Below are 12,828 nucleotides of genomic sequence, written 5' to 3'. Positions count from 1 at the left end.
TGTCGGGGGGGTGGGGAGCATGTGCCCCCCCCTCCCCCGCCTCTCCCCTATGCATTGCCTATGATTCTTCGTGTAAATGGAAAGGCCACTGTGACCATGTGTATTGTATATTTGGTCTGAGTACCTTTTAAAGAAAAAATAAAACCAGACAGAACTAAGGGCAAGTGATGTTTGAAGAAAAGTGAACAGGAAGCAAGTTAAATGGAAATAAATGATTGGTATATGTGCATCAGGAAGGGAAGGTTGTAGCAGCTGGTTAAATATAAAGTTATTAAGAGCTGACTATAGGCATTACATTCAGTACTTTTTTTTTCTAGCAAAGTACACAAGCTTTTCACCTTTTAGAGACATCCATTTAAATATGACCTGTATGCTAGGTTTAAAGAAAAAATGAGTTTGTCTTTGTCAAACAAGTCTACATGAGAAAATAGTTACTTCATTCATCACTGTTGGTAGTCCCTGCTAAAAAAGCACTATGAAAGGAATTTTGCATGCTGAATGCCCTGGTAGAAAGAAACTTATATAGCATCTGACTGCTCTTCCCTTGACTTTAACTGCTATTAACTCCTACTTCTCTATTTTAAAAAAGATTGAATAGTGTGGCTAAAGAGAAATAACTAGGCCCATAGTGGTTCATGAGCATTGTAGAAAACTGCCTTATTGAATATTACATCAAAAATGTAGGAGAACCCAAAATATCTTCATTCTTGAGAATGTATAAAGGGGAGATAAGAAGAGCGTACTGTATTTACCTGAATATAAGATTACTTTGAATTTAAGATGACCCCTCCAATAATTAGATTCTATAAATGAAAAATGACAAATTTGTTATAATTTCCCATGTATAGAATCAAATTATTGGAAGGTTGTCTTAAATTTGTTCCTAACCACAAGGCGTGTGTGGGGGGAGTGGCAAGCAGCCTGACCCCATGCCTTGCAACCACTCCTGTTTGCGTCCCTGCTGCCTGTCCCCCTTGCATCCCATCACTTACCCCCCAGTGCCTACACTCCTGCTTCCCCCAGCCTCCTTTCCCCACCATCCTGATCTCCAACCCATGCTGCCTTCCAATCCCAGTGCGTGCTGCTAGCTAATTCTCCTCGGATTCCCCCGTGTGTAGGGTTACCATGTGTCTGGGTTTTCCCAGACATGTCCTCTTTTTGGGTCCTCTGATCTCCATCCAGGTGTTTTTAAAAAAATATGAACAAATGTCCAGGATTTTGGTCTGCTTAGCATCAAAGTTTTTCCTGGCACTTCCCAGCTTGCTTGAAAGGGGGGGGGGGGTGATTGGGGGCTCAGGAGAGCAGGGGGCTGTGGGTGGAGAGTGAAGGGCACCAGCAGATTGGGGTGGGGTATGGATTGGGAGTGAGGGGCACCATGAGGGGCAGGGGATCGTGGGTCAGGAGTGTGGGGCACTGGCAGGGCAGCAGCAGGGGCCTGTGGGTCAGGGGCAGCAGCAGGGACAGGGGAACTGTGGGTTAGGAGTGAGAGCACCAACAGGCCCAGGAGGGCAGGGTACAATGTGCAGAAGTGAGAGGCACCAGCAGAGCCTGGAGCCTGCAGGTTGGGAGTGAGGGGCAGCAGCAGGGCTGGGGGGGGGCTGTGGCCTGGGAGTGAGGGGCAATGGCATGGGTAGGGGCAAGGTACTGGCATATCACTGCCCCCGACAATCATATACTCCCCCCTCTCCCTCCCCTATGTCCTCTTTTTTGAAACTGGGAATATATTAACCCTCTACTCATGTGCACTGCTTCCCAATCCCCCCCATGCAAGCTACTGCCCCAACCCCCAACACACTGCTGTCCCATCCCCTCACATGCTGCTGCTCCATCCCCCAATGCATGCTGCTTCCCAATCCCCCACCCAATCAGCAATATGCACTGCTGCCCCATCCCCTAATGCACTGCCAACTGATCCCCTGCCCAGTCAGTGCATGCTGCTGCCCCATCCCCTGCCAAATCCCCAACCTGCTCTGCTGCCCATCCCCTACCCATTTCACAACAGGTGTTGCTGCCCCATCCCTTGCCCAATCCCTGACTTCTGCTGCTTCCTGAGCTTGGACTGTAGCCACTAGTCCCTGATTTGCACTCACCACATTATTGCTAACTCCATGGCTGCTGGCTCCAGGCAGCAGCAGCTCCAGTTCTTTCCTGGGCTCTGGAGATGGAGCACTGGTACTTGAATCCAAGATGAGGTTTGTTTGTTTGTTTTTCCTCATACTGGATGAGGGGAAAAAACCTCCTCTAGGATTTGAGAAAATACAGTAATTTTCTATTAATAGAATGCATTTACAGGAAGGTCATCTTAAATGTGCTCCCCTACCCGCAATAGCTGCAGGGGGGAAAACAGACTCCCGCCTCTCCCCCTCTGCCCATGCCCCCAGCCACTTCTCCCTGCTTGCCCCCCCATGTCTTTTCCCACACTGCCTGTTGCCCCTGCCACTTGCCCCCTCCAGTGACTACTCTCCTCACCCTGGCAATCACAACTCCCATAGCCACTTGCCTTCCCTGCCACCACTTACCCTGTACAGTGGCTTGACCATGGACATGGAGCACATGGTGGCTCTTGCCTTCACCCAACCAGGCACTAGCAGTAGCAGCAGGCAGGCCATGGCTGTGACTCCAGCCTGGGGGCCTGGGTTGGGGCCAGAGCCAAGTCTGGAGCTTTTGCTGGGGCAGATCCACAGGGTGAGCAGTAATTACAGTGGGTCTGAAAGCAGAGGTAAAGTGTCCAGTGGCAGCAAGGGTCTGGTGGTTGCAGGCATGAACACCGTGTGCCCCCAGAGCCTGGGGACAGGGGCACGGTGAGTTCCTGCAGGTGGTGGTAGCGCTGTCAGTGGTGGGAGCATGGTGGCTGCCAGTGTGGAGCTCCCGCAGGCAGCCGCAGTAGGGGAGGGAGGGCAGTGAGAGCCAACCAGTGGTTGGTGGCCAGTGGTGATCACAGACTGCTCACAGATGGCAGCAGCGGGGGGGAGGCGAGCTGCCACTGCCCACAGGGAATTTATTCACTGTATTACTGTTTTCAGGAACACAATAATTTGTGTTTCCTTTTAACCTATAAGTATTCTTTCCTGAAAGACTGCTACTGTTATTTCCAGTAGCCTATGTGTTCCCATTAAAAATCTCCCAAGGTTCATTCTAAGAAGAGAAAAGTAGCCATAAGCAATGAATTTTCCAAAAGAGACTGACAGGGACCTATATATGTGAGCTCTGGTGGAATTGCCCTGTGCATACTGAAACATTTCTTCTTGACTGAAAAGTATTCATTCCAATACAAGAATATTTGCAAATAAAATCACTTCATTATCACCATTTTGACAAATGTACTTAACATCTACCTGGAGATTCACTCGAGCCTAGGAAAGGACATGAACATCAGACAGTTTTAGCTGCTGCATGCTGTTACATGTGAAACATTAATTTAAAGAGACCTTATATTAAAAAATCAATAAAATTGTACTGATTGTATACAAGACAGCCTTCTACACATCATTTCAGTCTTGGTTTGAATCTCTAGCTCTGAAAGTTTACACGGGCTTGCTAGACAGATGCAAAAAAGAAAACAGGATATGCTGGGAATTCCAGGGGGAGAAGATACATTTAAAGTATTTTTCTTCCAAAAAATAAAGCTAATTTCTTATGGACTCAGAACAACACTGCAAACGGATATCAGATTTGCTAGTGATTGTCACTCCCATTGTTTTATTTGGCATTAGAAATTCCCAGTATGGTCCTAACTTAATATGCTTGCAAGACTGTCTTCTCAAAACCTGGCTGTAAGGAAGAACTTTATAGTAAGGGTGACCAGAACCTGAAACAGACTAGCTGAGGAGGTAGTCCCATCCCCAGCCTTGGAAGTCTTCAAGGAGACAGGACAGACACCTGGCTGGGATCATTTGATCTCAGCAATATTCCTGCCCAGAGCAGGGGGGTTTAGACTCCATGACCTGTCAAGGTCCATTCCAGCTCTTAATTTCTATTATTTCTTCTCTTCAGCATTCACTTTTCCCCCCAAATGAATGTAGTCCTACTGCTTGCTGCACACTTAAAAATTTCATGCGCCTCTGAATCTTTTGGCTTCATTAGCGCTTACGCCGCCTTTAAAATGATCATTTGCAAACTACTTTATGGTCTCTGCCTCTCTCCATTTGATTTTAAGATTGTGAATACCGGGGGGGTGTACAGCTGGTTTCTTCACTCTCCCAACACCCTCAAGTGAATGCTGTTACTAGAAGCTCTAGTGGATTAGGGCTGCTCAGCAGCTGAGAGAAACTCTCCAACCCCGGGGGGCCCTCCCCCACGTGCTTGGCACACAACAAAGCACCCGAAGCAACACGCCCGGATTGGTGCGCCTCAGCCCCCGCTCCGCCCCCCCACCACTTCCTATTGGGTACGCTAGCTGTCACTCATTTTCAGAAGCAGCCCCCGGTGCCAACCCTAGCACAAAGGTGGCGTCGCGACGTACGCTAGAGCCCCCGCCCCGAGAACAACCACTCTTGACATGGCGCCTAACCGGGGCCTCTCTGACCTCCTTCCCGTGATGCTCCGGGCCGGGCCCCGCCCCTTCCGGAATGAAGCTCTATTTTGATTGGCCGGCTGCTCGCGGGGACGGAAGTGGGTGGGCCGAGTGGGAAATTTAAACGGTCGACGCAGCTGTGTCGGTTTCTCTCCGCGGTTCCGAGCCTGTGTGTCGCTCGCGGCCCGCGCTCCCCCGCCGGCGCCTGGTGAGGTGCTTGGTGCCGTTCGCGCCTGAATTTGTGGGGTGGTGGCGGGACCTGTGGCCCGGCGCTGGGAAGTGCGGGAGCGGGTCGGGAGTGGCCTGGGAAATGTGAAGCCGGCTTTGTTCGCCGGCAAGTAGCTGTGATAAGTAACGGCGGAGGTTGAAGTGGCGGCCCTCGCCTTCGTGTTATCTACTGCGGCCCGTGTCGGTGAGGCAAGGGTCGGGGCGGGGACGGTGCAGCTGGACCTGGCAGGGGGGTTGGCAAGCAGTGAGCCTCGGCCTTCGGGCTGGCTTGCGGGCGGTGTAGCGCGCGTCTGGTTGGTAGGCTGGGGCTCGCCTGGACTTCCTAACTTTTGTTGCTCGAGTGGAAGAAATGTGTTAAAAGCCTTATGGCACTGCATGATTTCCCTTCAGGTGTTCAGCAGTACTACTGGGCCTCTGTCAAATATGGCTGTGGGTGACTATGAGGAACTTCTGCAGTACTATGAACTGTACGAAACGATTGGAGCGGGTATGTTCCTCGCCTCAAGAAGTGTAAACAGTTTACTTTTTTCACACTTAAAATTTCTGCTTCCGATTGCTAGAGCAGCTGCTTGTGTCCAGTACAGATAGGGTTTTAAGTACTTGCTATGCGGAGCGAAAGCCTGAGAGTTATAATTGAGACTTCATTCTCTTGTCTGTTCTGCTGCAATGTAGGGTTTTTGTAAACTGTTTAAGGTTCATTTTTCCGGTGACTATAAAAGGATTATGGAGGAAAAGAGTTCATGCCCATCTCAAATTCTAAATGCTGTTTTCTGAATTTAGGTGGTTTTGCCAAAGTTAAGCTTGCTCGCCATCTACTCACTGGTGAAAAAGTTGCAATAAAAATTATGGACAAGCTCGCTTTGGGGGTAAGAGAAACTTATAAGAGCAGATGCTCAATATCCTCAACAAGATGTATATATCTCTTTTTAAGTGCATGTCATGTACGTGTTTTAATAATCTCCCTCCCAAAAAACCCCAAACTTTGACGTTTTAAAATCTCTTTATTGGAATAGCATAATATAAAACTAATTTTAAGTTTCTCCAAGAGAAATGCGAGCTGCCTTTGAATTTGTGCTAAACTTTTGTTTAAACTATGTCAAGTTTCTGAAATCTTTGCAGAGTCATTCTAGTTTATTACTGGTTTGATCTAAGGATGTATATTAAACTGGTTTTGGTTGCTACCATTTTAATATTAACAGTTTAAATGCTCTTCAAAGCTACTATCTGCAGCTTTGTAACTTGTTTTTGCTTCTTAGGATGATCTGCCTCGTATTAAAATAGAAATTGATGCAATGAAGAACTTGAGTCACCAACATATTTGCCGATTATACCATGTGATGGAAACACCCAAGAAGATATTTATGGTTTTAGAGGTTAGATAATAGGCACATTAATGCTACTCTTGGGATAGTTAGCATTATTGTTTTTAACTTTAAGACGTATAGAGTGGTTAAAAGCTCACTTCTTAAGAGTCCTTAATTAAGTTCAGTATGTTACCTTTCTCATAAGGTGAACATGGTTAGAGGGACGTCCATTTCATACTGGCAGTTTCAGATTTTTTTCTCTCAAATGAAATGTCTTGGAAAGACTGCCGCATTTACTTGCAACTTCTGGCTGCACACATTGCAGTATCATTTTTAGCGCAAGGGAAGCGAAAAGTGAAACACTTGACCGAGTAGGGAAACCAGATGAGACATCCCTTGCAACCTAGCTATTACTACTGTTCCTCCCTTTTGCTCCTTTGAAACACAGTTGCTTTATCCTTGTCTGTTTTTAAATCTGCTCTGACCTCTTAGTTAGTCCAGGGTCTTGTCTTTCATTGCCTCAAACTGAAACTGTTAGTACTTTGAAGGTCCTCATTAACTCCACCTCTTCATGTATATCTGAAATACTTTTACTGTAGTTATCATTGCTATAAGATGGCAACTTGCTCTAGCATCTGCTTTTTTGCAAGACCTTCCGCCTATTTCTATATCTCTCTTAGAAATCCATCTGTACTGTGGTCCATTAAGTCATTTATCCTTCACCTGACTTTCTCCTGAGAAGTAACTACTGCAGCAGAAATTCAGTGTGCAAGCTGATGATTTTTTTTTTTTACCTATTGCTTTCACCTATAATATATTTCAATAGTATGAAGAAGTGTATGTGTGCAAATGTACCAAGTTGGAGTTGCCTTCCTAGTGTTTATCACAGTTCAATGGTGTCTGTCCCGTTCCCCAAGTGTATTTTCAAGCAGGAATAAAGTCTTGCTGCTTGTACAGCTTCATATACCCAATCAGGAATGAGGCATTATTGTAATGTTCAGGTACCACTGCAAAAGAACAAAAGGAATGGTGCAAAGTGTACTATATTAGGCTGTCCAGGACCTTTTTTTATTTTACAGTGCTCTGGAAGTGTAAAGATACTTATTCAAGAGAAACTATCTACTACTATTGTTTCTTACCTTGTAGTATTGTCCTGGAGGAGAGCTGTTTGATTACATAATATCCAAAGATCGCCTTTCCGAAGAGGAAGCACGTATATTTTTCCGTCAGATTATTTCAGCAATTGCTTATGTGCACAGTCAGGGGTATGCCCACAGGGATCTTAAACCAGTAAGTTTGACTTGTTCTGGTCAGAATTTTTTAATAAATTAATTACAAGTACATTATTATCCAGTGTCCCTTCAATTGGAGACTGCCAACCCAGCTAAATCTCCCTTTTTAGAGTAAGTATACTCTTTTGTGGTATTGTTCTTATGTGTTCTGCTTCATGGTTTTCTCCTTCCTCTTCATTTGAAGTTGCATTCTTACCAGCACAACACTTGTCTCTATCAAAGAAATTGTATGCTGCTACATGTGGAGCCTGCAAATGGTGGTTCTCTCAAAGAATAGTAGAGGTTAACCTGGAGCAGGGAAAGTTTTGTGACTAACAAGGGCATTGAGTCCTATATTCAGACTTCCAAGCTCTTGTCAATCACTATCCTTCCCTTTGAGCCAGCTTCTACCTCAGTAGAGGGCTGTCTTTACTGCTTCTGCATATTGTGAGTGCCTGTAGACAATTGCAGCGTGTTGGAGCAGACTCAATTAATGGAGTCTGTTAAAGCGTACCAATTATTGTGCTCCAGAAGCCTCCATGTCTTGTACTGGCATCCCCATGCTTCAAAATGGTGATGGGGGTGGGGAGGGGGGCTTGAATTAAAGCTTGTTTAATGAGCTTTACTTCAAAATGCCCCTGTTGCTATTTTGAAGTGTGGGGATGCTAATACATGTGATACTACAGCACTTTAAAGTGCCCCCCAATACTTCTGGAGCCTGTGTAAAAGTGCCCTATATGTGCTTGCTCAGGACTGAAAAGACTAGCGGTGCAAAAGCTGTCTTCTCTTTCATACTCCCTAATTGGTGATGACAAGAGTAGTGGTGGGCAAATGTTGCTGGGCTTGCCCTGCAATGTATTGGCCAACCCACTAATTAGAACTTTGGTTTTGTTTGTTTTTGTTGGGTTTTCTTTTTTGGGGGGGGGGGGGGGGGGGGGTTGGTTTTAAGGATTATAGCCATTGTATAAGCTCTGTGCTGAGCAGCTTACACGGGTAACTTATGTAGGTGTGGTGGTTGTTTGGTGGTCATCTTGAGACCATCTTGCCTAGTAAAAGCATTGTTGTAGCCTTTTAAAGGAGATGGACTTAAACTCAAAAGGCATGATGGGGAGAACTGGTTGGGGGACAATACTTGTAATTGGCTGGAAGAAGCAAGAAAAAATTAAATGCTTTACATGGATAATTATATGAAAGGTACTGATTACTTCCACTTATTTCCTTCAGGAGAACTTGCTTATTGATGCAGAGCATAATTTGAAGCTGATAGACTTTGGTCTCTGTGCAAAGCCAAAGGTCAGTATGAAAACAAATTTATGCCATTGGTATACCAAAATATAGCTCGTTCTCAAATGCTGTAAAGATGTTAAAGTTTAACATTTTTTCTAATGAGGAAAAGTATTGACAGGCAAATTTATACTGGTGAGTGGGGCAATAGCTTATTGTTTTAAAACACTGATTGGCCAAAGCGAACTTCCATTGCCCTTCCTGTCCTTTGCCATCCAGTTTAGGCTTAGACTTCTTTCTGTACAGCACCTAGAATAAAGAAGCTGGGATCTGTTAAAGCCTCAGAACTGGCTTTAGCTTTGGCTGCTCCAAAGCTATGGTCCTGTAACTGGATATTGTGTAGTCTGCACAGCTGGTATTTAGAGGACCAATTCCTGTGTTTTCTGTGGGATCATACCTCAGAAATTCATATATTTAAAAACTCTTACTATTTAGCTATTTGAATTTTTGAGATGGCCAAAATGAGTTCAATGCCAATTGGAACCAATCTAGTGGGTAGAAATTAACTAAACAGCAAACTCTTTAATGAACGGATTAAAATAAGACGGATAATGTTCAGGTTCTGGAATATAATTTCAGTTCCCACAATGGATAACAAAGTCCCTGCAAAGTAACATAAAAATCTCTTTAATGTGAGAACATCTTTGATATCTCATTGCCCTGGGCCTTGGAAAGTACATCCAAAGAGGTACTTGGTTAAATGTCAGTGTAGGTACACAGGTGGTGCTTCATGACTGACAGTATTTATAATATTGAAGTCTCCTGAGTACACCTGGACTTCCCTTCACAACAGGAGATGCCTGTTGCTGCACAAACTAGTGCAGTTTAAAGGTACCTGGCTTGCCATAAATCATCTAGCTAAAGTATCAGAAGCTCTCCAGCCACAGTAACACAGCTCTATGCTCCTTCCAGTGTAGATGTACCTTATACAGCATGCCTCAATTAATACAGAAATTAAATTGGCATCTTAAGCTACATTTCCAGACTAGTTGTCTTGATCAGATTGCTTTCACTTGCAAACCTATATATTAGCAATATCTCAAAGAATTATCTTTTTTCTCATACCATAGTACAGTTTGAGTTAGACATTTTAAATGTCTTAAACATGAATACTATTATATATGACTGGCTAGTTGTGTTTTGCTCTAGGGTGGCTTGGATTACCATCTGAATACATGTTGTGGGAGCCCAGCTTATGCAGCGCCAGAGTTAATCCAGGGCAAAGCTTATATTGGCTCAGAGGTATGTAGCACAAGTCACTTTCTTCAGACGGCTTACTTTAGATATGCTCTGAATTGCAGGTCTAGTATAACTTGGCCTCAGACTTCCTTAAACTCCTGAGGCTAGGTATGTACCTTCTACTGTGACAACTGCAGAAGCAATCACATTTTCATTCCACAGTAGCACACAGTACTTGGTGTGCTCCTTATTCTTGGCTTGATCGCGTTCTATGTTCTTTCAAGTGTCTCCACGTGTCCGATGCTAGAGTGGAGCAACAAGGCAGTATCCTGAAATCCCTTCCAATATCCTGGAATTTCTTGTCAGTCCTGCCTTCAGCTTGAACTTGGCACATGAGAATTACTTCTCTGTAAATAGTCTTCCTCATTCTCAAGCTGCTTTTGCCACTTCCTCTGCTGCCTCTTGGTTGATACCCCTGGTATAAGACAATACAGCTATCACTGCTGAATTAGGTTTTCTTGCTTGCTACTGGTGACTAAACTCTACAAAATTTCATCCCCTGATATCAGCCATGCTCATGCTGGTTCTAGTGACTATAATAATCGGGGATCTGGGTTGTCGGTTTCCCATGGAAAAACCGAGAAAGTTGCAGATTTTACTTCTTGCCAGCGGCTAACACAGATTTCTCATTTTGCCATAGAAACCTGTAGATTTTGCAATAAGACCTCTGCAGGCTGCCACAATTCCAGCCTGCAAGGGGCTGGGAGGGAACAGGAGGAGGGTGGTGAGGCAGGAAGCCCCATGTGCATGTATATGCACACGGCCGTAGGCAGCCTGAAGAGCAGCTCCTGCAGGGGGTTAATGCCTCCATAGGGAAGTAGTTTGCCATACCCTGTTCTGCAATAGAATTCTGGCTAGCAGTGAGGAACTAGAACAAGCTCCACAAATTGTTCTTCAAATTTGGAACAATAAAGAAATCCCTGAGCAATGCCACCATTGTAACCATATTCAAGAGAGGTGATAAGTCTGTGTGGGAACTATCAAGTTACTCCTGTCTTATCAACAGCAGAGGATTTTGTTTCTCAAGCATCCTCCTGCACAATCCTCTAATTCTTGCTGATGAAGACCTGCGAGAATCTCAGTATTGATTCAGACCATTCTGTGGGGTAACTAATATGATCTTTGCCTATCGGGAACATCATCAGGACCTTCCCTTCCAGATTTGACTTTGAAGAGCCCTCCATCTGTTTTGTATTCAATCTGGAATGTTTTTGATCAAAGACAAAGGTATTTTTTTTTTAATATACTTTTCTTAAGGTTCAATACGCTGATGACATCCTTGCTCATGCTAGGGAAAACTTCTAGACCACGCTGATCTTTGCAGAAGCCTACAGAAATTTTGGGCCCCTCTCTCAAGGTTGAGAAGACTAAAGTGTTCTACCAGACTGCTCTGCGTCCTGAATGTGTATATATGAGCACTACCATAAAGGAAAGGATCCAGGAGGTAGGCAAGCACCTCCCTTACCTCATATCCACCTTTCTCAGAGTGAACATTGAGGAGATCCAGCACAGGATCTGTTGTGCAACTTCCTCCTTTTGGGAAATTGCTTCAGCATGTCTTTTATTGATCACGACCTCCAGAAAGACACCAAGATTCACGTCTACAACTTAGAGGAGAGTGGGGATGATGACTATGGATGTGAAACATGGGTCATCTGCTGTCATCATTTCAAGTGTCTGGAGAGGCATCATCAACAATGCCTCCAGAAAATCCTCAACATCAAATAGGAAAATTACAGCACAAATGCCAGCATCCTTGCAGAAGCCAACATTACCAGCAACAAGTTTGTGATTCTTGGACAGCTACTTTTGTTGGACTCCCAAAACAAGTTCTCTAGTCCCAGTTTAATTGTGGCTTGAGATCTTGTAGTGGCCAGAGGGAAATGCTACAAGGACGCACTGAAAGCATATCTCAAGAAAACATGGTAGCATCAAGATCTGGGCAGCACTAGCTACTAACAGACTCCACTGGCACTGAAACCTCAACCAAGCAGCAGCTTGTTTTGAGGTAAAGCATCTTGTCCTCTAAGCAGAAATAGAGAGGAATCCTACATCCTGCAAGTCTCTGTAGAAGAGTAACTTCTGTGGACAGATTTGTGGCTCAAGGATTGGACTCCTAAGTCACCTTGGGTTATCAACGAGCTGTGGTATCCTTGAACTGAGGAACTGCCATCCCCAAAGACGGTACAATTCACTTGGAAATGCCTGGTGTGATGGTGAATGAGACTAGCACTCCCACCACCTGTGTTTTCATTATCAGAATTGACACTTTCAAGTAAAACAATCCAATGCATTTGCCCTTATTTGTACCAGGACTTGGCTGGATAAAGAGAGTTTTATATCAAGTAGAAACAAAAGAACTTATGCGGAGGCTATAGTTCTTAGCAGTACCTTAATAATGATAAATTACCCTAAAATTGAGTATTGGCAGAATTAACAAAATTCACCAGTAAGCTTACTCATCCCTGGAACAAACATTATCCCTTGCATGTGAAATTGGAGCTAAAGTTACTTGTGTTGATTCCATTTTTGATTGGATACAATATGTTTTATCTCACTAAGCAATTGGTACATGCTTGTAATTAGAGATGCCATATCTCATACTTGTCATTTAATTGTTTTTCAGGCAGATATTTGGAGCATGGGGGTATTATTGTATGCTCTGCTATGTGGTTTTCTCCCATTTGATGATGACAATGTCATGGCTCTCTACAAAAAGATAACGGTATGTATTGTTATTACTGGAGAATTTTAGGAAACAAGCTAGCAAACACTTGCGTAGCTAGTGAGGAAAGGTGCTATGCATCCTGACCTAGGGCTTGTGCCAGTGTTGCTAGTACCGTGTACTCTTAAGGTAGTATTGGTTTGGTTTTTTTTAATAATTATTTGTGGAAAATGCATTCAGTACGAGTTAAATGAAACTTCAGGTAACTTGGTCAAACTACCAATATCTGCATATACCTATTATGAAAGTCCCCAGGGATGAGGG

At 44.3% G+C, this 12,828-nt stretch overlaps 1 protein-coding gene across 3 annotated transcripts in view; it reads left to right on the top strand.

Annotated features, from left to right (window-relative positions):
- Positions 1–4,596: 4,596 nt before the first annotated feature.
- The window catches only part of MELK (maternal embryonic leucine zipper kinase), a 43,954-nt gene continuing 35,722 nt past the window's right edge, over positions 4,597–12,828 (top strand). Inside the window, exons 1-8 of one of the 3 annotated variants that reach the window (XM_019490807.2) lie at positions 4,597–4,726; positions 5,132–5,228; positions 5,522–5,607; positions 5,998–6,114; positions 7,192–7,335; positions 8,541–8,609; positions 9,750–9,842; positions 12,466–12,564. In XM_019490807.2, the coding sequence (XP_019346352.2) occupies positions 5,165–5,228; positions 5,522–5,607; positions 5,998–6,114; positions 7,192–7,335; positions 8,541–8,609; positions 9,750–9,842; positions 12,466–12,564 (672 nt within the window). In that variant the 5' untranslated portion in view covers positions 4,597–4,726; positions 5,132–5,164. The other 2 variants (XM_006272848.4, XM_019490808.2) reach the window with 2 other exon arrangements.

Source organism: Alligator mississippiensis, chromosome 3 (genome assembly GCF_030867095.1).
Source record: "Alligator mississippiensis isolate rAllMis1 chromosome 3, rAllMis1, whole genome shotgun sequence".
Classification (NCBI taxonomy): domain Eukaryota; kingdom Metazoa; phylum Chordata; order Crocodylia; family Alligatoridae; genus Alligator; species Alligator mississippiensis.
The sequence above is the reverse complement of the archived record's forward strand: the minus strand, read 5'-3'. Positions and strand labels throughout refer to the sequence as shown.